Source organism: Lissotriton helveticus, chromosome 6 (assembly GCF_964261635.1).
Source record: "Lissotriton helveticus chromosome 6, aLisHel1.1, whole genome shotgun sequence".
NCBI lineage: Eukaryota > Metazoa > Chordata > Amphibia > Caudata > Salamandridae > Lissotriton > Lissotriton helveticus.
The window spans coordinates 2,272,192-2,297,196 of NC_136067.1; the positions used below are offsets into that span (position 1 = coordinate 2,272,192).

At 49.8% G+C, this 25,005-nt stretch overlaps 1 protein-coding gene across 3 annotated transcripts in view; it reads right to left on the bottom strand.

The window, feature by feature from the left end:
* The window catches only part of LOC144761186 (C-type lectin domain family 2 member L-like), a 151,054-nt gene that overhangs the window by 112,512 nt on the left and 13,537 nt on the right, over positions 1-25,005 (bottom strand). For 2 of the 3 annotated variants that reach the window (XM_078646689.1, XM_078646687.1), the window contains exons 2-3: positions 12,716-12,806; positions 8,733-8,813 (exon numbers count right to left, since the gene is read on the bottom strand). In XM_078646689.1, the coding sequence (XP_078502815.1) occupies positions 8,733-8,813; positions 12,716-12,806 (172 nt within the window). The remainder of the gene's footprint in view (positions 1-8,732; positions 8,814-12,715; positions 12,807-25,005) is intronic. The other variant, XM_078646688.1, reaches the window with a different exon arrangement.

A 25,005-nucleotide genomic window follows, 5' to 3' on the forward strand; every position in this document is an offset into this window, starting at 1 on the left:
GTACAAAGGTCTGTCTCTTGAAGGAAGAGGGTGGAAAGGTCTGTCTCTTGAAGGAAGAGGGTGGACAGGTCTCTCTCTTGAAGGAAGAGGGTGGAAAGGTCTGTCTCTTGAAGGAAGAGGTGGAAAGGTCTGTCTCTTGAAGGAAGAGGGTGGAAAGGTCTGTCTCTTGAAGGAAGAGGGTGGAAAGGTCGGTCTCTTGAAGGAAGAGAGTGGAAAGGTCTGTCTCTTGAAGGAAGAGGGTGGAAAGGTCTGTCTCTTGAAGGAAGAGGGTGGAAAGGTCTGTCTCTTGAAGGAAGAGGTGGAAAGGTCTGTCTCTTGAAGGAAGAGGGTGGAAAGGTCTGTCTCTTGAAGGAAGAGGGTGGAAAGGTCTGTCTCTTGAAGGAAGAGGTGGAAAGGTCTGTCTCTTGAAGGAAGAGGGTGGAAAGGTCTGTCTCTTGAAGGAAGAGGGTGGAAAGGTCGGTCTCTTGAAGGAAGAGGGTGGAACGGTCTGTCTCTTGAAGGAAGAGGGTGGAAAGGTCTGTCTCTTGAAGGAAGAGGGTGGAAAGGTCTGTCTCTTGAAGGAAGAGGTGGAAAGGTCTGTCTCTTGAAGGAAGAGGGTGGAAAGGTCTGTCTCTTGAAGGAAGAGGGTGGAAAGGTCTGTCTCTTGAAGGAAGAGGGTGGAAAGGTCTGTCTCTTGAAGGAAGAGGTGGAAAGGTCTGTCTCTTGAAGGAAGAGGGTGGAAAGGTCTGTCTCTTGAAGGAAGAGGGTGGAAAGGTCGGTCTCTTGAAGGAAGAGGGTGGAACGGTCTGTCTCTTGAAGGAAGAGGGTGGAAAGGTCTGTCTCTTGAAGGAAGAGGGTGGAAAGGTCTGTCTCTTGAAGGAAGAGGTGGAAAGGTCTGTCTCTTGAAGGAAGAGGGTGGAAAGGTCTGTCTCTTGAAGGAAGAGGGTGGAAAGGTCTGTCTCTTGAAGGAAGAGGGTGGAAAGGTCGGTCTCTTGAAGGAAGAGGGTGGAAAGGTCTGTCTCTTGAAGGAAGAGGGTGGAAAGGTCGGTCTCTTGAAGGAAGAGGGTGGAAAGGTCTCTCTCTTGAAGGAAGAGGGTGGAAAGGTCTGTCTCTTGAAGGAAGAGGGTGGAAAGGTCTGTCTCTTGAAGGAAGAGGGTGGAAAGGTCTGTCTCTTGAAGGAAGAGGGTGGAAAGGTCTCTCTCTTGAAGGAAGAGGGTGGAAAGGTCTGTCTCTGGAAGGAAGAGGGTGGAAAGGTCTCTCTCTTGAAGGAAGAGGGTGGAAAGGTCTGTCTCTTGAAGGAAGAGGTGGAAAGGTCTGTCTCTTGAAGGAAGAGGTGGAAAGGTCTGTCTTTTGAAGGAAGAGGGTGGAAAGGTCTCTCTTGAAGGAAGAGGGTGGAAAGGTCTGTCTCTTGAAGGAAGAGGGTGGAAAGGTCTGTCTCTTGAAGGAAGAGGTGGAATGGTCTGTCTCTTGAAGGAAGAGGGTGGAAAGGTCTGTCTCTTGAGGGAAGAGGGTCGAAAGGTCTGTCTCTAGAAGGAAGAGGGTAGAAAGGTCTGTCTCTTGAAGGAAGAGGGTGGAAAGGTCTCTCTCTTGAAGGAAGAGGGTGGAAAGGTCTGTCTCTTGAAGGAAGAGGGTCGAAAGGTCTGTCTCTAGAAGGAAGAGGGTAGAAAGGTCTGTCTCTTGAAGGAAGAGGGTGGAAAGGTCTCTCTCTTGAAGGAAGAGGGTTGAAAGGTCTGTCTCTTGAAGGAAGAGGGTGGAAAGGTCTCTCTCTTGAAGGAAGAGGGTACAAAGGTCTGTCTCTTGAAGGAAGAGGGTGGAAAGGTCTGTCTCTTGAAGGAAGAGGGTGGGCAGGTCTCTCTCTTGAAGGAAGAGGGTGGAAAGGTCTGTCTCTTGAAGGAAGAGGTGGAAAGGTCTGTCTCTTGAAGGAAGAGGGTGGAAAGGTCTGTCTCTTGAAGGAAGAGGGTGGAAAGGTCGGTCTCTTGAAGGAAGAGAGTGGAAAGGTCTGTCTCTTGAAGGAAGAGGGTGGAAAGGTCTGTCTCTTGAAGGAAGAGGGTGGAAAGGTCTGTCTCTTGAAGGAAGAGGTGGAAAGGTCTGTCTCTTGAAGGAGAAGGGTGGAAAGGTCTGTCTCTTGAAGGAAGAGGGTGGAAAGGTCTGTCTCTTGAAGGAAGAGGGTGGAAAGGTCGGTCTCTTGAAGGAAGAGGGTGGAACGGTCTGTCTCTTGAAGGAAGAGGGTGGAAAGGTCTGTCTCTTGAAGGAAGAGGGTGGAAAGGTCTGTCTCTTGAAGGAAGAGGTGGAAAGGTCTGTCTCTTGAAGGAAGAGGGTGGAAAGGTCTGTCTCTTGAAGGAAGAGGGTGGAAAGGTCTGTCTCTTGAAGGAAGAGGGTGGAAAGGTCGGTCTCTTGAAGGAAGAGGGTGGAAAGGTCTGTCTCTTGAAGGAAGAGGGTGGAAAGGTCGGTCTCTTGAAGGAAGAGGGTGGAAAGGTCTCTCTCTTGAAGGAAGAGGGTGGAAAGGTCTGTCTCTTGAAGGAAGAGGGTGGAAAGGTCTGTCTCTTGAAGGAAGAGGGTGGAAAGGTCTGTCTCTTGAAGGAAGAGGGTGGAAAGGTCTGTCTCTTGAAGGAAGAGGGTGGAAAGGTCTCTCTCTTGAAGGAAGAGGGTGGAAAGGTCTGTCTCTGGAAGGAAGAGGGTGGAAAGGTCTCTCTCTTGAAGGAAGAGGGTGGAAAGGTCTGTCTCTTGAAGGAAGAGGTGGAAAGGTCTGTCTCTTGAAGGAAGAGGTGGAAAGGTCTGTCTTTTGAAGGAAGAGGGTGGAAAGGTCTCTCTTGAAGGAAGAGGGTGGAAAGGTCTGTCTCTTGAAGGAAGAGGGTGGAAAGGTCTGTCTCTTGAAGGAAGAGGTGGAATGGTCTGTCTCTTGAAGGAAGAGGGTGGAAAGGTCTGTCTCTTGAAGGAAGAGGTGGAAAGGTCTGTCTCTTGAAGGAAGAGGGTGGAAAGGTCTGTGACTCTTGAAGGAAGAGGGTGGAAAGGTCTGTCTCTTGAAGTAGAAGGGTGGAAAGGTCTGTCTCTTGAAGGAAGAGGGTGGAAAGGTCTGTGACTCTTGAAGGAAGAGGGTGGAAAGGTCTGTCTCTTGAAGTAGAAGGGTGGAAAGGTCTCTCTTGAAGGAAGAGGTGGAAAGGTCTGTCTCTGGAAGGAAGAGGGTGGAAAGGTCTGTCTCTTGAAGGAAGAGGGTTGAAAGGTCTGTCTCTTGAAGGAAGAGGGTGGAAAGGTCTGTCTCTTGAAGGAAGAGGGTGGAAAAGTCTGTCTCTTGAAGGAAGAGGGTGGAAAGGTCTGTCTCTTGAAGGAAGAGGGTTGAAAGATCTCTCTCTTGAGGGAAGAGGGTGGAAAGGTCTCTCTCTTGAAGGAAGAGGGTGGAAAGGTCTCTCTTGAAGGAAGAGGTGGAAAGGTCTGTCTCTGGAAGGAAGAGGGTGGAAAGGTCTGTCTCTTGAAGGAAGAGGGTTGAAAGGTCTGTCTCTTGAAGGAAGAGGGTTGAAAGATCTCTCTCTTGAGGGAAGAGGGTGGAAAGGTCTCTCTCTTGAAGGAAGAGGGTGAAAAGGTCTCTCTTGAAGGAAGAGGTGGAAAGGTCTGTCTCTTGAAGGAAGAGGGTGGAAAGGTCGGTCTCTTGAAGGAAAAGGGTGGAAGGTCTCTCTCTTGAAGGAAGAGGGTGGAAAGGTCTCTCTTGAAGGAAGAGGTGGAAAGGTCTGTCTCTGGAAGGAAGAGGGTGGAAAGGTCTGTCTCTTGAAGGAAGAGGGTGGAAAGGTCTGTCTCTTGAAGGAAGAGGGTTGAAAGATCTGTCTCTTGAAGGAAGAGGGTTGAAAGATCTCTCTCTTGAGGGAAGAGGGTGGAAAGGTCTCTCTCTTGAAGGAAGAGGGTGGAAAGGTCTCTCTTGAAGGAAGAGGTGGAAAGGTCTCTCTCTTGAGGGAAGAGGGTGGAAAGGTCTCTCTTGAAGGAAGAGGTGGAAAGGTCTGTCTCTTGAAGAAGAGGGTGGAAAGGTCTCTCTCTTGAAGGAAGAGGGTGGAACGGTCTCTCTCTTGAAGGAAGAGGGTGGAAAGGTCTGTCTCTTGAAGGAAGAGGGTGGAAAGGTCTGTCTCTTGAAGGAAGAGGGTCGAAAGGTCTGTCTCTTGAAGGAAGAGGGTGGAAAGGTCTCTCTCTTGAAGGAAGAGTTGGAAAGGTCTGTCTCTTGAAGGAAGAGGGTGGAAAGGTCGGTCTCTTGAAGGAAGAGGGTGGAAAGGTCTCTCTTGAAGGAAGAGGGTGGAAAGGTCGGTCTCTTAAAGGAAGAGGGTGGAAAGGTCTGTCTCTTGAAGGAAGAGGGTTGAAAGGTCTGTCTCTTGAAGGAAGAGGTGGAAAGGTCTGTCTCTTGAAGGAAGAGGGTGGAAAGGTCTGTCTCTTGAAGGAAGAGGTGGAAAGGTCTCTCTCTTGAAGGAAGAGGGTGGAAAGGTCTGTCTCTTGAAGGAAGAGGGTGGAAAGGTCTGTCTCTTGAAGGAAGGGGGTGGAAAGGTCTCTCTCTTGAAGGAAGAGGTGGAAAGGTCTGTCTCTTGAAGGAAGAGGTGGAAAGGTCTGTCTCTTGAAGGAAGAGGGTGGAAAGGTCTGTCTCTTGAAGGAAGAGGGTGGAAAGGTCTGTCTCTTGAAGGAAGAGGTGGAAAGGTCTGTCTCTTGAAGGAAGAGGGTGGAAAGGTCTGTCTCTTGAAGGAAGGGGGTGGAAAGGTCTCTCTCTTGAAGGAAGAGGGTGGAAAGGTCTCTCTCTTGAAGGAATAGGGTGGAAAGGTCTGTCTCTTGAACCAAGAGGGTGGAAAGGTCTGTCTCTTGAAGGAAGAGGGTGGAAAGGTCTCTCTCTTGAAGGAAGAGGGTGGAAAGGTCTCTCTCTTGAAGGAAGAGGGTGGAAAGGTCTGTCTCTTGAAGGAAGAGGGTGGAAAGGTCTCTCTCTTGAAGGAAGAGGGTGGAAAGGTCTCTCTCTTGAAGGAAGAGGGTAGAAAGGTCTGTCTCTTGAAGGAAGAGGGTGGAAAGGTCTGTCTCTTGAAGGAAGAGGGTGGAAAGGTCTGTCTCTTGAAGGAAGAGGGTGTAAAGGCCTGTCTCTTGAAGGAAGAGGGTGGAAAGGTCTGTCTCTTGAAGGAAGGGGTGGAAGGTCTCTCTCTTGAAGGAAGAGGGTGGAAAGGTCTCTCTCTTGAAGGAAGAGGGTGGAAAGGTCTGTCTCTTGAACCAAGAGGGTGGAAAGGTCTGTCTCTTGAAGGAAGAGGGTGGAAAGGTCTCTCTCTTGAAGGAAGAGGGTGGAAAGGTCTGTCTCTTGAAGGAAGAGGGTGGAAAGGTCTCTCTCTTGAAGGAAGAGGGTGGAAAGGTCTCTCTCTTGAAGGAAGAGGGTGGAAAGGTCTCTCTCTTGAAGGAAGAGGGTGGAAAGGTCTCTCTCTTGAAGGAAGAGGGTGGAAAGGTCTGTCTCTTGAAGGAAGAGGGTGGAAAGGTCTGTCTCTTGAACCAAGAGGGTGGAAAGGTCTGTCTCTTGAAGGAAGAGGGTGGAAAGGTCTGTCTCTTGAAGGAAGAGGGTGGAAAGGTCTCTCTCTTGAAGGAAGAGGGTGGAAAGGTCTGTCGCTTGAAGGAAGAGGGTGGAAAGGTCTCTCTCTTGAAGGAAGAGGGTGGAAAGGTCTCTCTCTTGAAGGAAGAGGGTGGAAAGGTCTCTCTCTTGAAGGAAGAGGGTGGAAAGGTCTGTCTCTTGAGGGAAGAGGGTCGAAAGGTCTGTCTCTAGAAGGAAGAGGGTAGAAAGGTCTGTCTCTTGAAGGAAGAGGGTGGAAAGGTCTCTCTCTTGAAGGAAGAGGGTGGAAAGGTCTGTCTCTTGAAGGAAGAGGGTCGAAAGGTCTGTCTCTAGAAGGAAGAGGGTAGAAAGGTCTGTCTCTTGAAGGAAGAGGGTGGAAAGGTCTCTCTCTTGAAGGAAGAGGGTTGAAAGGTCTGTCTCTTGAAGGAAGAGGGTGGAAAGGTCTCTCTCTTGAAGGAAGAGGGTACAAAGGTCTGTCTCTTGAAGGAAGAGGGTGGAAAGGTATCTCTCTTGAAAGAAGAGGGTCAAAAGGTCTCTCTCTTGAAGGAAGAGGGTGGAAAGGTCTGTCTCTTGAAGGAAGAGGGTGGAAAGGTCTGTCTCTTGAAGGAAGAGGGTGGAAAGGTCTGTCTCCAGAAGGAAGAGGGTGGAAAGGTCTGTCTCTTGAAGGAAGAGGGTCGAAAGGTCTGTCTCTTGAAGGAAGAGGGTGGAAAGGTCTCTCCCTTGCAGGAAGAGGGTGTAAAGGTCTCTCTCTTGGAGGAAGAGGTGGAACGGTCTGTCTCTTGAAGGAAGAGGGTCGAAAGGTCTGCCTCTTGAAGGAAGAGGTGGAAAGGTCGGTCTCTTGAAGGAAGAGGGTGGAAAGGTCTGTCTCCAGAAGGAAGAGGGTGGAAAGGTCTGTCTCTTGAAGGAAGAGGGTGGAAAGGTCTGTCTCTTGAAGGAAGAGGGTGGAAAGGTCTGTCTCTTGAAGGAAGAGGGTAGAAAGGTCTCTCTCTTGGAGGAAGAGGTGGAACGGTCTGTCTCTTGAAGGAAGAGGGTGGAAAGGTCTCTCTTGAAGGAAGAGGGTGGAAAGGTCTGTCTCTTGAAGGAAGAGGGTGGAAAGGTCTGTCTCTTGAAGAAGAGGGTGGAAAGGTCTGTCTCTTGAAGAAGAGGGTGGAAAGGTCTCTCTCTTGAAGGAAGAGGTGGAAAGGTCTGTCTCTTGAAGGAAGAGGTGGAAAGGTCTCTCTCTTGAAGGAAGAGGGTTGAAAGGTCTGTCTCTTGAAAGAAGAGGGTGGAAAGGTCTGTCTCTTGAAGGAAGAGGGTGGAAAGGTCTGTCTCTTGAAGGAAGAGGGTGGAAAGGTCTGTCTCTTGAAGGAAGAGGTGGAAAGGTCTCTCTCTTGAAGGAAGAGGGTTGAAAGGTCTGTCTCTTGAAAGAAGAGGGTGGAAAGGTCTGTCTCTTGAAGGAAGAGGGTGGAAAGGTCTCTCTCTTGAAGGAAGAGGGTGGAAATGTCTGTCTCTTGAAGGAAGAGGGTCGAAAGGCCTGTCTCCTGAAGGAAGAGGGTCGAAAGGTTCTGTCTCTTGAAGGAAGAGGGTGGAAAGGTCTGTCTCTTGAAAGAAGAGGGTGGAACGGTCTGTCTCTTGAAGGAAGAGGGTGGAAAGGTCTGTCTCTTGAAGGAAGAGGGTGGAAAGGTCTGTCTCTTGAAGAAGAGGGTGGAAAGGTCTCTCTCTTGAAGGAAGAGGGTTGAAAGGTCTGTCTCTTGAAAGAAGAGGGTGGAAAGGTCTGTCTCTTGAAGGAAGAGGGTGGAAAGGTCTGTCTCTTGAAGAAGAGGGTGGAAAGGTCTCTCTCTTGAAGGAAGAGGGTAGAAAGGTCTGTCTCCTGAAGGAAGAGGGTGGAAAGGTCTCTCTCTTGAAGGAAGAGGGTTGAAAGGTCTGTATCTTGAAGGAAGAGGGTGGAAAGGCCTCTCTCTTGAAGGAAGAGGGTTGAAAGGTCTGTCTCTTGAAGGAAGAGGGTGGAAAGGTCTGTCTCTTGAAGGAAGAGGGTGGAAAGGTCTGTCTCTTGAAGGAAGAGGGTGGAAAGGTCTGTCTCTTGAAGGAAGAGGTGGAAAGGTCTGTCTCTTGGAGGAAGAGGGTGGAAAGGTCTGTCTCTTGAAGGAAGAGGTGGAAAGGTCTGTCTCTTGGAGGAAGAGGGTGGAAAGGTCTGTCTCTTGAAGGAAGAGAGTGGAAAGGTCTGTCTCTTGAAGGAAGGGGGTGGAAAGGTCTGTCTCTTGAAGGAAGAGGGTGGAAAGGTCTGTCTCTTGAAGGAAGAGGGTGGAAAGGTCTGTCTCTTGAAGGAAGAGGGTGGAAAGGTCTCTCCCTTGAAGGAAGAGGGTGGAAAGGTCTGTCTCTTGGAGGAAGAGGGTCGAAAGGTCTGTCTCTTGAAGGAAGAGGGTGGAAAGGTCTGTCTCTTGAAGGAAGAGGGTGGAAAGGTCTCTCCCTTGAAGGAAGAGGGTGGAAAGGTCTGTCTCTTGAAGGTAGAGGGTGGAAAGGTCTGTCTCTTGAAGGAAGAGGGTGGAAAGGTCTGTCTCTTGAAGGAAGAGGGTGGAAAGGTCTCTCTCTTGAAGGAAGAGGGTGGAAAGGTCTGTCTCTTGAAGGAAGAGGGTGGAAAGGTCTGTCTCTTGAAGGAAGAGGGTGGAAAGGTCTCTCTCTTGAAGGAAGAGGTGGAAAGGTCTGTCTCTTGAAGGAAGAGGGTCGAAAGGCCTGTCTCCTGAAGGAAGAGGGTGGAAAGGTCTGTCTCTTGAAGGAGAAGGGTGGAAAGGTCTCTCTCTTGAGGGAAGAGGGTGGAAAGGTCTCTCCCTTGAAGGAAGAGGTAGAAAGGTCTGTCTCTTGAGGGAAGAGGGTGGAAAGGTCTGTTTTCTGAAGGAAGAGGGTGGAAAGGTCTCTCTCTTGAAGGAATAGGTTCGAATGGTCTGTCTTTTGGAGGAAGAGGACGGAAGGTTATCTCTTGAAGGAAGAGGGTGAGTTAGGGGAGGCCCCTTACTTGAGGTAAGAGGACAGTCAGGGGAGGTCGGTGGATCCCTGAAGTGAGTGCTGCACACATGGTCTGTCTGCTTCTGATACTAGTGTGAGTGTGAGGTCTCCAAGATCCCAGCACACCCCACTGGCTCTACAGACATGTGTGACATACAGCACCTGACACATCTTTTACTCACTCTAACACAAACACTTCAGCACTTTATCAGATCCAGAGTGGAAGACTTACAAAGTAGTGGAGCTAAGACCAGCACCGACAGGAGGAAAAGCGCACTGAGGAGGCCAAGCGCGATGAACCATCGAGAGCTCTCTGTAAGAGAAGAGTTAGAAACTGTTAATGAAGAACTCGTCATTTTGATGCATTTATAAAAATGAATCAAGTCAACCTGACGGTTTGACCATTAAGCAAATGGATACAAATTCAGGGCCCGATTCACAGAATGAACTTAAGACTAAATCCTAAACTTACTACTATTTGGTATTCACAGAATGCACTTACTACTTTCGGGATTCACAGAATAGATTCAAGACTACTAACTTTACGTCCGCACTCGGGCCGGAATTTCCGGCCCGGAGGCGGAGTTTCCGGCCCGGAGGCAGAGCTTCCAGCTTGGGGGTGGAGTTTCCGGCCCAGAGGAGGAGCTTCTGGCTTGGGGCGGGGCTTGCGGCTTGGAGGCGGAGCTTCCGGCTCGGAGGTGGGGATTTAGCCATGGCTGAAATCTGCACCTCTGGGCCGGAAGCTCCGCCTCCGGGCCGGAAATTCCAGCCCGAGTGCGGACGTAAAGTTAGTAGTCTTAAATCTATTCTGTGAATACCGAAAGTAGTAAGTTCATTCTGTGAATCCCGAAAGTAGTAAGTTCACTCTGTGAATCCCGAAAGTAGTAAGTGCATTCTGTGAATACCAAATAGTAGTAAATTTAGGATTTAGTCTTAAGTTCATTCTGTGAATCGGGCCCCCAGATTTTATTCTGCCAAGATTTAGGGGCCTGATGTACAAAATGGAAAACCCCAAACAGGAGGGAATAGCTTTGTCATTATTTGGTCATTCACGGATGGTGGACCTCCATTGATAGCTTGAGTCGGTGCGACTCTGCACCACTCTGCTTTAGAGCACCATCTCTCTTCAGTCATGAGGAGCCAGAGTGCACTGCTGCGGCCTGGAAGCCCTCTGGAGATTCGAAAGCAGAACATTTCCCATCTTTTAAGAGTCACTGTGACTCAACAGAACTTGGACCCATATCAACGTAGCGTTACATAAAGCAACGCAAGGCGAACAGCAGAGACTTTTTAAGGTATGCGAAAAGTGGGAAATTGCCCGTGGCAGTCTCCTTCGAAAAGACCGCCATGGAATGTAAACTTTATCTCTCGCTAATTCTCATCCATCTGTTGCTATATCTGAACCCCTCTTCCTCTCTTTGCCTACCTTTACCTCTGTCTCTCTTTGCCCATTGTCATCTTAAGGATTTTTAGGGGTCCTTCGAAAGACATATTGTAATTGTTTTTGTGCGACACCTGTTCCTGAAAGTTTGTTTGGCATCATGTGGGCTACAATTAGCACGAAAGTGGGTAGTAAAGTGTTACAGACAGAGAGACCCAACATATGTCTTGCCTTGGCCGCCAGATATCTTTAAAACAACATTGTACTGTGCAATCTCTTCAGTAATATTCACAAAGACACACAGCACTAGATTTGTGTGCCTTGAGTGACTTTGTTGTATGTAGTGCACAGCAGCTGCGTGAACTGCATTACGCAAGACATGGGTGCTCCAGTGCATCCACACTTAGATTTTGGCTCATTCCCAAATTTACAAAGACATTTCAACCTGGGAATGCATTAGGCCTGGGCAAAGCACTATGCTACGCTTGCGTAGTTTGCGAAGTTTGCGCAACTTCGCACAACGCGAACTGCACGTAGCACAGTGCAAACATGCGTAGTGTAGTGCAGCGGTCATTTCTTGCTTGCTCGTGGTCCTCAACGTCAAGTTGGCGACCGCGAGCAAGCAAAATGACATCCTGGCGAGACTTTTTCCTCGTTCGCGATCAGCAACATCAAGTTGCCGATCACGAGCGTGGAAAATAAACCTCGCTGCGAGATTCTCAACGCGGGGAGGTCTGGTTTCTCATTGCGAGTGGTCGCGTATGCTCGCAACCGCTCGCGATGAGAAACTACCAGTCCGCGTATAGAATGCTGCCGCTCGAGGAAAAATCTCCTCGAGCGGCAGAAAACTACAGCTGGCACTGTGCAAGATGCCGTTTTCAATGATTGCACAGTGCCGGATGCTTGTCCACACTGTGCAATCATTGAAACGGCATCTTGCACAGTGCGAACATGCTACTACGCAGTGCAACGCGTAGCTCGCATAGTGCGAAGCACTACTTCGCAAACTACGCCGAGCTCTAGAATGCATAAAAAAGCTACGCCTTCCCAAGTGAGTCGTATAAAGGAGAAATCTATTTATTTCTCCGTGTAATTTGCTCTTTCCGAATGTGCTGCACTCTGCAGCACACATGGAAAGAAGAAATGCCTCTAATAATTATTTCTGTGCAGGAGGTGTTCTTTCCTCCACACAAAAAATCATGTCTAAAACACAGGCACCCTTGCAACATTGTTCAAGGGTTCCTGCTTTGGCGCTAGGCAGCAGACACTGCCCCAGCTCAAGATGAGAGCAGAAACGCTTCACATCGTTGCAAATATGTCCCCAAATTTCTATCACTTGACCCAGGAACTAAGACAAGTTTGGTGTTGGAAATTGGGTTTCTGGTTGTCAAAGTATATATCCTGTACAAGCAGGAACCACAATTCGAGTCAGGGTAAGTCAGATACACATTTAGGGCTTGAATACGAATTTGGCAGTGCGGTGCCAGATCTGCCCCGCCACCGCACTGCCAAACCTGTGGTTGGGCTGCCCGCCAGATTTACGAGTGTTTATTGTGTCTGGCAGGCTTTTTTTTTTACATTCCCATAGCGGTGTCCTGAAAATGGGCACCACAGTGGGAATGCCGAAAACAGTACCTGCATGGTGACACAAGTGGTGCCCCCTGCAAGCACCCATGGCGCAGAGGCACGAGGGGGCCCTGTAGAGCCACCTTTGTTTCCACTTTGACACGTTTTTCATGGAGGAGGAACCGCCATTAAAACCTTGGCGGAGAGGAAATTCGTAATATGCTTGGCGGGACCGCAGCATATTGCTGCGTTCTGACCGCAATGTCCCCAAGAATCTGGTGGTCCTTGAACCGCCAGACTTGTAATCAGGGCCTTAGAGATTATCTGTGCTCACTCTCTGGTAGGGTAGAGTAGGGTTGTGTCTATAGTGAAACCCAGTGATGCGGCTGACGAAGAGTAGGGTTGTGTCTGTAGTGAAACCTAGTGATGCGGCTGATGAAGAGTAGGGTTGTGTCTGTAGTGAAACCCAGTGATGCGGCTGACGAAGAGCGCAGTTGTGTCTGTAGTGAAACCTAGTGATGCGGCTGACGAAGAGTAGGGTTGTGTCTGTAGTGAAACCTAGTGATGCGGCTGACGAAGAGTAGGGTTGTGTCTGTAGTGAAACCTAGTGATGCGGCTGACGAAGAGTAGGGTTGTGTCTGTAGTGAAACCTGGTGATGTGGCTGATGAAGAGCGCGGTTGTGTCTGTAGTGAAACCTGGTGATGTGGCTGACGAAGAGCGCGGTTGTGTCTGTAGTGAAACCTGGTGATGTGGCTGACGAAGAGTAGGGTTGTGTCTGTAGTGAAACCTAGTGATGCGGCTGATGAAAAGTAGGGTTGTGTCTGTAGTGAAACCCAGTGATGCGGCTGATGAAGAGTAGGGTTGTGTCTGTAGTGAAAACTAGTGATGCGGTTGACGAAGAGTAGGGTTGTGTCTGTAGTGAAAACTAGTGATGCGGCTGACGAAGAGTAGGGTTGTGTCTGTAGTGAAACCCAGTGATGCAGCTGACGAAGAGTAGGGTTGTGTCTGTAGTGAAACCCAGTGATGCGGCTGACGAAGATTAGGGTTGTGTCTGTAGTGAAACCCAGTGATGCGGCTGATGAAGAGTAGGGTTGTGTCTGTAGTGAAACCCAGTGATGCGGCTGACGAAGAGTAGGGTTGTGTCTGTAGTGAAACCCAGTGATGCAGCTGGTGAAGAGTAGGGTTGTGTCTGTAGTGAAACCTAGTTATGCGGCTGATGCGGTAGTAGATAGACGAATCCTTCTGCGCAGCTCTACTACATACTTACTCGTGACTCCCTCAAGTCGGGCTCTCCGCCCTCTGCGTCTTCTGCCTTCGGTCCTTACTTCTAGTTCTTCACTCACTTCAACATCACTCATCTGCAGCGAGAAAGGGATCATTTTACTATTTAGCTCCAGACCATATTCAAACACCCTTTACCTTATGCAAGCATAGCGTGTATTATGAGGGTACCAAGTGATGGTTGAGGGAGGGTCCTGGTCCTTATCCAGTGCCTCTGGTGTCCTCCTTCCCTCCTTCTCCCTGTTTCCCACCTCAGATCTGGACCACCTTTCCATCACAACAGGTGCACGAGTGGGACTCGGCGGGGCCCATTTTGGCTATCTTAAATTCTTCCTCAAATCCTGATATTTCAATATAAACAGCTAAATATGATGTTTCTGCATTAATGTATATTCAAAAGAATATTGAGAATAGTAAAACGGTATATCTATTCTTGGCAGGTCCTGCATTCTTTCTGGAGTTTCTTAAGTAGATGTGCCCCTGCAGATAGTATGTTATGTTATGTTGTAATGCATTTGTATCGCACAGAGATACTCAGGGGTGTCCCGGCGCGGGCGGTGGGTGTGAAAGCAGAATCTGAGATTAATAATCTAAGTTAAAAAGTAAGGTCTTCAATTGCTTCTTGAACAACCAAGTGTCCTGAATATTCCGTAACTCCAAAGGGAGGGAGTTCCAGGCTTCTGCTGCTTTAACGGATAGAAAGCTGCCCCCCAAGCGAGTCCTGCAGAAGCGAGGAACCACTGCCAAACGCTGCACAGAAGAGCGCAAACGTCTGCGGGGGACATAGAAGGCAAAGCGCCTCCTACGATAAACCGATTCAGAAAAGGGGGTGGTGATGAACAGAGTGTCTGAATTAAGCAGACCACTCTTACCCAGTCCAAAGATCAGGGCTTGATCCATCACCGTTATTTAGCTCACTGCCCCATCCCAGCTCAGAACCTGGCTATATGCAAATTAGTCTGTCCCTGGCCCAGTGCATCATGGGAACAGGGCAGACCAAACTACCAAGCCAATTCTTCACCAGAAAGGAGACAAGCTTCCGGGGACCGGTTTCTGCCATTTCAGGCGTCGTCGGCCCGGCTTGCTTGAATCCTGATGGAGCAGTGAGCAAGGGACTCATGTCTGAGTATACCCTGCCACACCTATAGTGGCCAAAACCGATTCAGAAAAGGGGGTGGTGATGAACAGAGTGTCTGAATTAAGCAGACCACTCTTACCCAGTCCAAAGATCAGGGCTTGATTCATCACCGTTTGTTTCCTTCTCAGTATAAGAATTGGCTTGGTAGTTTGGTTTGCCCTGTTCCCATCATGCACTGGGACAGGAACAGACTAATTTGCATATAGCCAAGTTCTGAGCTGGGATGGTGCAGTGAGCTAAAAAACGGTGATGGATCAAGCCCTGATCTTTGGACTGGGTAAGAGTGTTCTGCTTAATTCAGGCACTCTGTTCATCACCACCCCCTTTTCTGAATCATTTTGTCCACCATAAGCGTGGAAGGGTATACTCAGATGTGAGTCCCTTGCTCATTGCACCATCAGGATTCAAGCAAGCCGGGCCGACGACGCCTGAAATGGCAGAAACCGGTCCCCGGAAGCTTGTTTCCTTCCCAGTATAAGAATTGGCTTGGTAGTTTGGTTTGCCCTGTTCCCATCATGCACTGGGACAGGAACAGACTAATTTGCATATAGCCAAGTTCTGAGCTGGGATGGTGCAGTGAGCTAAAAAACGGTGATGGATCAAGCCCTGATCTTTGGACTGGGTAAGAGTGGTCTGCTTAATTCAGGCACTCTGTTCATCACCACCCCCTTTTCTGAATCATCCTACGATAAACCGGCCCTGATCCATACAGGGCGCTATGAGCCGGAGTGAGAGCTTTAAACTGGACTCAATGGACCACCGGAAGCCAGTATTGTTTGCAGTTTTTTTTTGCTGGCACCCAGGCAAGCCGATGTACAAAGCATTGGCACAGTCAATGCGTGACAAGATGAGAGCACGAGTCACCATTTCCTTAGCTGGCCTGGGTAACAGAGAAAGAAACTTTCTGAGCGATTTCAGTGTGCCAAAGCATACCCCCGCAGGCTTCTTTATCTGCATGGAGATCTAAGGTCCTCGCCAAACCAGACCCCCAAGTTCTTAGCGGGGTTGCCAACTGAATTGGGCAAGGGATGCTAAGAGGGCCACAGAGCCCCCCTGAAAGAAGGATGAAAGGACCCATACAGAAGGACCTCCGACTTGGCCTCGTTGCCCTTCAGCTGCGCCAGTGCACGCCATTTGAAAACAGCAGAAAGACAGCTTTGAGCTGTACCCGGGGACAGGTCGTTTTCCCTCCAAGTGAAGAGGAGCTGGGTATCGTCCGCATAGGCTATAATCTTAGCTCCCAGCTCCTCTGCCAGATAGCAGGGGGCTCCGAGTAGAGCCTTGCGGAACTCTGGTGGACACCCTTCTGGGGTCGACGAGAATGGTGGCGACCAAACCTGCTGGGTACGATCCTCTAAGAGTAGGAGCTCATAGGTGTTTGAGGGGAGTGTCCCCAGTGCAGACTGGGGCCTCGAGTCACAGATCTCCTGCCCCAATCTGCACTGAGGACACTTCCCTCAAGGACCCTTTGCTTTGCACAACAGCTGACTCCAAGCCCTGCAGAGGTGCCGACCTTTAGCCAGACACAAGGGCTCAGGAGGGGCCTACAGGCAGGGTCAAATTGGCAAAAGTGGCCCCAATTCATGGATCGTGCTTTTTCATGAAACATCATTTGGTTACTCTCATTCGACTCAATTTCAGAGAAATGTTTGGTGACCTAAGCGTTTTAAAGCCTATGGCCGTGGTTCCCAAAGTGTGCGCCGCGGCGCCCTGGTGCGCCGTGATGAGAAGCCAGGGGCGCCGCAACGCCGTGCAGGATGTGGGTCGTGAAAACTGCAGCCACAAGTCCTCCCCCTCCTTTGTGCTGCCAGGTCAATTGATCCCAGCCCTCGCCCTCTGCATCCGAATGGCTCCACAGGGCTGTGCTCATCAGCCCCAGCGCCCTGCCTTCTCCTGCTGCCTCAGTAACGAGCTGCTAATTACCGGACTCCCATTGTCTGTGCAGATAAGGCCGGCCAGGGCGGGGGCTCTGTGATTACAGCTAATGTCAGGTGTGCATTTTACATAGATGCCAAGGTTTCAGATTATGTGTGACATTTTCATGATTTCATTGTAATTATGAGTGACATTTGAACGACTATGAGTGACACTTTCACCCAATCAAAATCAAGCAATGAAGAAAACTAGGCAAACATATAAATATCAAAAATTTCAGCCGTCTGAGCAATAAGAAACTACAAGATGATCTTTAAACTGCTCCGAAGAACCAGAAATTGAGGTGCACTAAACTAATGCCCTCGTAAGATCGTACTGTTCTACAAATGTGCAATCATGATATTAAACAAGTCTTTTCGAGGAAGTATTTTATTATAGTTCTGTGCACATTTGCAGACCTGCACAGTTAAATAGAAAAGGTAATACTAAATCAATAAAGTCAGCTGACTCGCGAACACTGACAGGCACTGGGCATTCATTGGGCAAGCCTCAGCTGAGGCACACACAGTCACATAACTCACAGCGGGCACCGAGGGTGCGCTGATTTAGTGTATTATACTCTCACAATTCATTAATTCCCTAAATCAGTCCCGTCGGCCCTGGTTGGCGCACAGCTACCTGCCAGCCCCTCAGCTACTCTATGAGGGTGTTGTATGCATTGCGATGTACTTTATAAGATCTTTGTGATTGCAAATACAGTTTTAAATGGTAATGGCTACTCTGAATCCTTCATCGCGTCTAGGCTTGATTCTTCATGTAGACCAGTGGTTCCCAAAGTTTGCGCCGCGGTGCGCCGGTAAAAAAAATGGCGGGGAGCCACGGCCCACTGCCAATTAGGTCAAGGGAGCCACGGGTCAAAAAAGTTTGGGAACCACTGGCCTATGGAATTAGTAAGATTGGTGACAATGAGAAGCACAGCATGTTGGCCAGGTGGGTGAGTTGAAATAAAATGTCCCAAAGGCCTCAAATACCTGATCTGGCTAGGGTTGCCACCTGGCCGTTTTTATCCAACATGACCTGTATTTTAATATTCGGGCAGGTGCGAAAATAAAGAAAATCACAGGAAGTCTATGGGTCATATTAGCCATGTTAGCCTTCTTGGCTTAAAGCCTCTCTCCGCCACTTTGGAAACGCAAGGCTGCACCATATTATCCAGAATATGGTGCAGCCTTGCGTTTCCCCTTGTGATGGCGATAAGTTTTACAACTTGGCGCTAGTGCAGGCACCCCTGCACCTGAGTGCAAGGGTGTCTGCGAGCAGGGAAGGTTTGTTTATGTGCAGGAAGGTGTCCCTTCCTGCACATAAACCAACCTAAAATGCCAGTTTGTAACTTATGTGTTTGCTGCTTCACGCAGCTCACATGTACGTAACAAAAGGGCATTTTTTAAAAAGGGAGACCTTCCTGTATATAAACAAACCTTGGCATTTTGCTTTTTCCGTGTGTGCTGCACAAGGCGGCACACATGGAAAAAGCAAAAAAGAGGTGAAATAAAGCATTTCTCCTCTTTTCGCCATCTTAAGACCAGGATTTATCTGGTATTAGTTTGGCGTTATCACCTATTATCGCCACCCTTGTTAAAAGGTGGCAGTGTCGACTTCAATGGGTGTTGCAGTGGAACGCCCACCACAACACCCACTGCACGCCCTTTCACGCTAAGTTTAGCGTGAAAGAGGCACTAATATGCAGGCAGCGCTAAGCCACTTAACGTGGCTTTAGCCCCTTTGCCGCGGCGTGAATTTTGCCGCGAAACAGGTCGGTGGGGTGCCGTGTTGCGGTGCTCATGACGGCTCCCGGCCATCATGAGTCACAGTAGGCGTGTGCTCATGATGCCTGGGAGCCGTCCGAACTCCGCCCACTGATTAATTCGTCCGCATAGGCGGGGAATTAATCGCGCGTGGGTGGAGCGGCAACGTTCGGACGGCTCCCAGCCGTCATGAGCACATGACTACTGTGACTCATGACGGCCGGGAGCCGTCATGAGCACCGAACAGGTTAAACCACTTTAAGTTGCTTAACGCTGCCTTGATAATAGGGAGCTGACCCTATCACCACCACAACATCACAAAAAGTGATGTTGTGGTGGCGATAGGGGCTTGGTAATATGCTTCTAAATTTGTTTCCTCTAATCAGTATGTATTTTAAACTGTCAGCCCCTACCCGCAGGGCATCGTGGAAGACCAAAAGTCACATGGATCTTTCTTGCTTTTATCTTTGTTTCTTTGGGAGGCCTGGCAAGTGCATGTCGCGACAGTTTTGACAAGGCCTCCAGGACTCCAGGACCAGCTGTCATGCAGTGACAATCATTCACTCTCCCCTGGGACACCCCTAACTTTGTGGCCTCTCTCACTTCTCCGGTCTTTCGCCACAGCACTCTTCATCCACTGGGAGGCGCTGGTGTGTGATTCCGGCATGTTTGTGTGCAGTAAAACTTTATGATGTCCTGTGCTCTGATCCTTAATCTTGATCAGCTAAAGGGCAGGAACTGGTTTTACAAGGTCAGCTGCAGGCAACAGGGTCAGTTCACTTAGGTCAAACAGGAGTCAGTACGAACTCGAGCTAAGGTCTACATGTCCTTAAAAGACTAGTTCAGCCACAATCATCGGCCTATGTGAGGGCAACCACAAAATGGCTGCCATACACAAAATGGAACCCACGGGTTCAGAATTCACAGAACCTCATGGTGTGCGATTCCGGTACACTGCTGCTCTTAATTCTCGGTGTGGGTCACTTGTAAATCATTTTGTGAAATGTGGGTTATGAAAATCTCGTGTGATGGGGAGGCACGAGTATATGTTTTGGTGATGTGAGCTCACCTCTCTCATTCCTAAGGACCTTTTCAGAGGTATCTTCTTATCGGTAAATCTTTGCACCTCTCTTCTGACTTTGGTTCATTGCATAGCTGTCCATACAGCTATGTGGGAAGAGGTGTGGCGCCGCAGCCAGGGCGACTGACACTGGATGCTGGGGATCACGGTTCGATCCCCGGCTCTTGCAGCAGGGGTCTGCCCAGCACCATGCGACTCTGGGTAATAGCTCGCTTAATCTTCCCAATGGCCCCCAGCGATGAGATACCCCTTCGGGGGTCGATTTGTGCGCTATACAAGTACTGGATTTACATTTACATACCATTTTTTTTTAAAATAAATCAAATATTTACTTTTATTCAGAGAAAATGTTCCAATTTTTACAAAAAAGTTATTCTATTATATAGACAAAGATTTGTAAAAGAAACATACGTGTGAAAGGGACGTAAATGAACATTCCACAAGAAAAGAATATATCTTGGAAGCTGAAAATTAATAAAAGAACTAGGAACGCATTTTGAATTGCTTTTTTATCCTGTGGATGTGGATTGCTTTGGATGTTTTGATTACATTCCGCTGGAACACAGGACATACCACTGGATGTACGTTGTTACAACGCATGCTTTTACCATGCATGCTGTAACAACGCAAGTTTTAAAATGCATTCCATTACAACGCATTACACTGGGGGGTGTTGGATAGTGAATAGTTTAATTTACTATTCCAACACCAGTCCCCGTGGACACTAGGGAAGGTGTTGGATAGTAAATTAAAACTATTCCCTATCCTAGAGCGCCCCCCAGTGTAATGCGTTGTAATGGTTTTCGTTTTAAAGTCTGCGTTGTAATAGCACTGCGTGCTAAAAGTTGCGTTATAAAGGTTGTTCCCCCATACCACTGATCTAGGCTGCCTTTTACACTCACTCTGGGTTTTTAAGATATCCATCCCATTTTTTTTTACAATATTTGATGCTAATGCTAAGAGACTGCTGAAAGGTGAATCTGTTTTTTTTATTTTATTTGCTGCTAGAATCACATGTAAATTCGTACAAAGGTGATGATGCGAATGTGAAAATACAAAAATATAAAACCAAGGTCACTTTCCTCAGATGCATAAAGTTGTATATAGCACAAGCTTCACCAAGAGGTATTGGAGCGCTCTGCATGAGCACCAGAGAACTTTACAAAAGGTCGGATTCACGGAAGCAGATTTACAAGCCTCTTGCGTCATTTTTGCGTCGCAGTATCACTTTTTGTGACGCAGCAGCAGCGTAAAAATGCGGCCCATTTACAACCTGATGCATCTAGGGAGATGCGTCACGTTGTAAAGCCCTGCGTCACATTATACCTGCGTCAGGTATAATGTGTGCAGGGTGGGCGTTCCATTGCAAAAAAGCCTAGTAGTAGTGACACAGTGAAATCTACAAGATTTCACTGCGCCACTTCTAGGACGCCACTGCGTCAAATTCTTACACCTGCTTGAAGCAGGCGTAAGGTGTGACGCTGAACAATGAGGATAGGCCTCCCCCTGCATTGCTGGAGTTGTGTCGTGCTTGCGAGAGGACTCCAGCAATGCGTGACTTTTGCGTCAACAGATGAATCAGAATTTCTAACGCATCTGTCAATCCTTGCGCCATGGTGCGCCGTATTGTAAATACGGCACATTCATAGTGGCGCAAGTGTTTTTCAAAGTGGCGCAGGAAAAGTGACGCATCTTCACAGATGCGTCACTTTCTTGTAAATCTGCCCCACGGTTTTTAGGCTCAGGTAGATTAAGTGACGCTGGAATTGAACTGGTTCATCAGTTTTGAAGTCCCTAAGGCCACAACTTCTCTCCGCTGACTGATATCGGGCAGGCAAAGGGGAACAGATGAGGCTTATTTATCTTTGCCTGTTCGATTGAGGTGAGGGTGAATAAAAAACTGAGGGGCTCCTAGTTGGCCTTACCAACCCCCACTGCCCCAATTCACCAGTGCACTCCCCTGCCCCAGTCCTGAGGGAGGTGGGGGGGATTTTGCGCAGGGAGGGGGTCGTGCAGGAGGGTGGATTTTTATAATAAGTCAACTTACCTTCACCAGCCCGATCTGGGCCCACGTCGTCACTGCTTCCACACAGGAAGCAGAGAGGCTGCCTCCCTACCCTAAGTCAATCACAATGCTGCAATGGCAGTGTTGTGATCAGGGCCGGACTTGGAACAGAAATCGGCCCTGGCAAACGGCTCAGCCGGCCCCCCTGGAGTGAGGGGGAGTGCAGCTGAGCAGTTTGTGAGGGCCAATTTCGGACGATTTTGTTACAGGGGGACGATATTGCCGACCCCCCGGTAACAAAAACGGCCCCCCAGGGGCCCAAAACTGGCCCCCACCCTAGCGGCCTACCAAGGAAACTCCCGGTGCCCGCTATGGCCAGTCCGGCCTGGTTGTGATTGGCTGGGACGCCGACCGCACAGATGTCTATGGGGAGGTTGTTTTCTTCTTGCAGGATGCATGCAGCCGACATGGAGAAAACAGAGAGTGTGCGTGACTGGTTTGGTTGGCTCTGGGGCCCACTGCTCCCCTGCCTGGAGCAGGACCGATCTCCCGCCCGCCCCAAACCAAACTCTTCAGCGTTCTTGCAGTGCATGAAGCAGTGGGGCAACGCTCCTCAGCCCACATGGAAGAGCTGCCCCCGTCCCCTGCCCGAGTCCTCTTCAGAGCAAGTGCTAATGTCGTCCCATCAGCAGCTCCTTGAAGCCCGTCACACCTGGAAGGAGCTAGGAGGCAGGGACACCTCAAGCTGGGAAGACCAGGACCCTTCATCGCACAAGAAGAACCGGGATTAAACCTGTCCTGGGAGGCGGATCAGGATTGGTTCTTACCTCCTGGAGTAGGAAGTGGGACAAGAAAGGCCATAAATAAGCCTGCCTTACTTCTGGTGCCCCCACCTCACCAGAGCATGAATCTCTCCAGTGCCACCCAACAGGTACAGCAGAAGGCAACTGGAGAAAGTGGTCACTTGACCACAGCACTGGACTACAGCACTCTGGGCCCGATTCACAGAACTAACTTAAGACAAAATCCTGAACTTACTACCATTTTGGCAGGGCTCGAGTCGGGGTACCACGCGGGTTGGACGGCGTCCCCCCACTTATTTTAAGGGGTCTTACCGGGTGGATGCCGTCTCCCCTGTGCAAAAGCTGTGCTGAGCTGCCGCTAGCGCTGTCTATGGCTCCGGGTCATGTGCTGAGCCGACAGTTCCCAAAGACAGTATAATTAAGGCCCCAGGCAGGGCGCCTCCACTCCAGCAAGTGAGCCATTACCGACACAGGCACCCCCCGCCCCCCGCAAGCCCATTCAGTGATACGTCATGGCTGGAGTCAGGCTACAAAAGCAAAAACAGCCCCTGCAAAAGCTCCTCGAGTGCGATTCCGAGCCTCGCCCCGCCTCTCTCGCGCTCCTCCTCTTCGGGGTAAATTGTCTGGTTAGCTAGCTCAGTGGGTAAAAGCAACCGCATTAGACATCAGTGTATGCCTTGCAAGGCTCATGTTTTTTTTCTCACTTTTCCGCCATCTAGTTTTACCCGAGTGCACTGGGCAAAAGTTGGGCTGTTGCAAACTTTGTCTACTAAGTAAGACTGTTCTCGATTACGGACATTCTTAGTAGGTCATTGCGTCACTTTCACATGAGCTCTGTAGCATGATATATGAAAGGTTTCTGCAATATTAGGTACTCGTTGCCGTTTTGTAAATTATTATTATTTATTTTTTAACTGCATTTTGAACTGGTTGGGGTTTGCACAGGCGGAATGCGACACACCAGCGAGGCCGCAAGCCCCCTTCACACAAAAGATAGCCCCCTCCAAGCATGAGCGTCCCCCCACTTCTAGTTTTTTTTACCTTTCGTGACGTCACTTCCGGTCGTGCCGTCACTTCACGTATTTGTGCGTCCCCCCACTTCTTTATTTAGGACTTGTGCCCTACATTTTGGTATTCTCAGAAGGCACTTACTCATTTCGATTTTCACAGAAGGCACTTACTCATTTCGGTATTCACAGAAGGCACTTACTCATTTTGGTATTCACAGAGGCACTTACTCATTTCGGTATTCACAGAAGGCACTTACTCATTTTGGTATTCTCAGAAGTTAGGAGTCCTAAGTGCCTCCTGTGATTACCAAAATGAGTAAGTGCCTTCTGTGAATACCGAAATGAGTAAGTGCCTCTGTGAATACCAAAATGAGTAAGTGCCTTCTGTGAATACCGAAATGAGTAAGTGCATTGCTGTAGCCTCACCACACTGACCAGGCACTTTAACTTTAACTTTAAAAGAGAAAGAAAAGCTTAACAACCCCGAGCCAAGTGTTTGAGGGGAGGAGGGGGTGGAAGAGGGGGGCAGACATACATATAGGCTGTCTGTGCGCAGCTGATTGGCCGAAGATCACAGGATGTTGAGGCGACGCCGAGAGCAGCGTCTACTTCCCCAGATTTCACCTGCCGCAGCGCGGGCCATTAGCCCACATCCTTCCTCCCACCCCTCCCACCCCCCCCCCCCCCCCTCGGCCCCCCACTGCTCCCCACACTGGAAAACTCTGATCTGAGATCTTTACTGGATCCTTCATGACCCCTGACCTCTCAAAGGGTCAAAAGTCACAGTGATGATGGCATCACTGCAAGACCCCAAGAGGGTGAATCCAGCCAATGAGAACTGAGAGGAGGCTGCAGGGAAGAGGCTCCAGTCACTCCCCCGCCCCACAGGTGTGTAAGCTCCAGTCACTCCCCAGCCCCACAGGTGTGTAAGCTCCAGTCACTCCCCCAGCCCCACAGGTGTGTAAGCTCCAGTCACTCCCCCAGCCCCACAGGCCTGTAAGCTCAAGTCACTCCCCCAGCCCCACAGGCCTGTAAGCTCCAGTCACTCCCCAGCCCCACAGGCCTGTAAGCTCCAGTCACTCCCCCAGCCCCACAGGCCTGTAAGCTCCAGTCACTCCCCAGCCCACAGGTGTGTAAGCTCCAGTCACTCCCCAGCCCCACAGGTGTGTAAGCTCCAGTCACTCCCCCAGCCCCACAGGCCTGTAAGCTCCAGTCACTCCCCAGCCCCACAGGTCTGTAAGCTCCAGTCACTCCCCCAGCCCCACAGGCCTGTAAGCTCCAGTCACTCCCCAGCCCCACAGGCCTGTAAGCTCCAGTCACTCCCCAGCCCCACAGGCCTGTAAGCTCCAGTCACTCCCTAGCACCACAGGTGTGTAAGCTCCAGTCACTCCCCCAGCCCCACAGGCCTGTAAGCTCCAGTCACTCCCCCAGCCCCACAGGTGTGTAAGCTCCAGTCACTCCCCCAGCCCCACAGGCCTGTAAGCTCCAGTCACTCCCCAGCCCCACAGGCGTGTAAGCTCCAGTCACTCCCCAGCCCCACAGGCCTGTAAGCTCCAGTCACTCCCCAGCCCCACAGGCCTGTAAGCTCCAGTCACTCCCCAGCCCCACAGGCCTGTAAGCTCCAGTCACTCCCCAGCCCCCCAGGTGTGTAAGCTCCAGTCACTCCCCCAGCCCCACAGGCCTGTAAGCTCCAGTCACTCCCCCAGCCCCACAGGTGTGTAAGCTCCAGTCTCTCCCCAGCCCCACAGGCCTGTAAGCTCCAGTCACTCCCCAGCCCCACAGGCGTGTAAGCTCCAGTCACTCCCGCAGCCCCACAGGCCTGTAAGCTCCAGTCACTCCCCAGCCCCACAGGCCTGTTGAGGTACTGGGTTTTTAAGAACCGGTACCGAACCTACAGAACCGGTAACCCAGCGGTGCCAGGGGATCAACACCCAGAGACCTCGGGTTCTCCTGAGTCAGACCTACAGAAACTTCAGAGTCTTCCAGGTGAAGTCAAAGATTCGTTTATTGGCTGCAACCAAGGTGACAGGGTCCTAGAAGTACAATACCAGTATATTCAGGAGACTGCACACTTTCACAAAGTTAGGTTTCTCTTCTTATACACAATTTTCACCCTTGGGCAAAACATTCCTTGGATTCGCGGTATTTCATTTATGGTTACTGATTACAGAAGAAAAGCAGAGTCATGATGACATGTACATATTTCACGTCGTGCTGCTCATAACAAATCATCCGGCAAGGCCCAACATTTCATCAGATATCGCTGGACCCCTAATAAAAATGGTCACCTCCCCATCATAAAATAAGTGAGGAAAAGGAGTGGAGAAAGATGTGAGCGAGATATGGCAGGTGTGCGCGCTGAAATGGCTTTATGGCCGGTTGGGCCTAGATGCTATCTTGCTCGGCCACTGGGAGGGAACTGACCTAACGAGTTCGGCCTGGGGCAATGGTTCTAACTTGTACTGGGGTCAGGGAGAAGTCGATTAAGGAGTATGTGTCCTTGTGGAATCAAATTCAACTGGATTAAGGCCTATGTAGAGGGCAACATGCAGCTAAGGG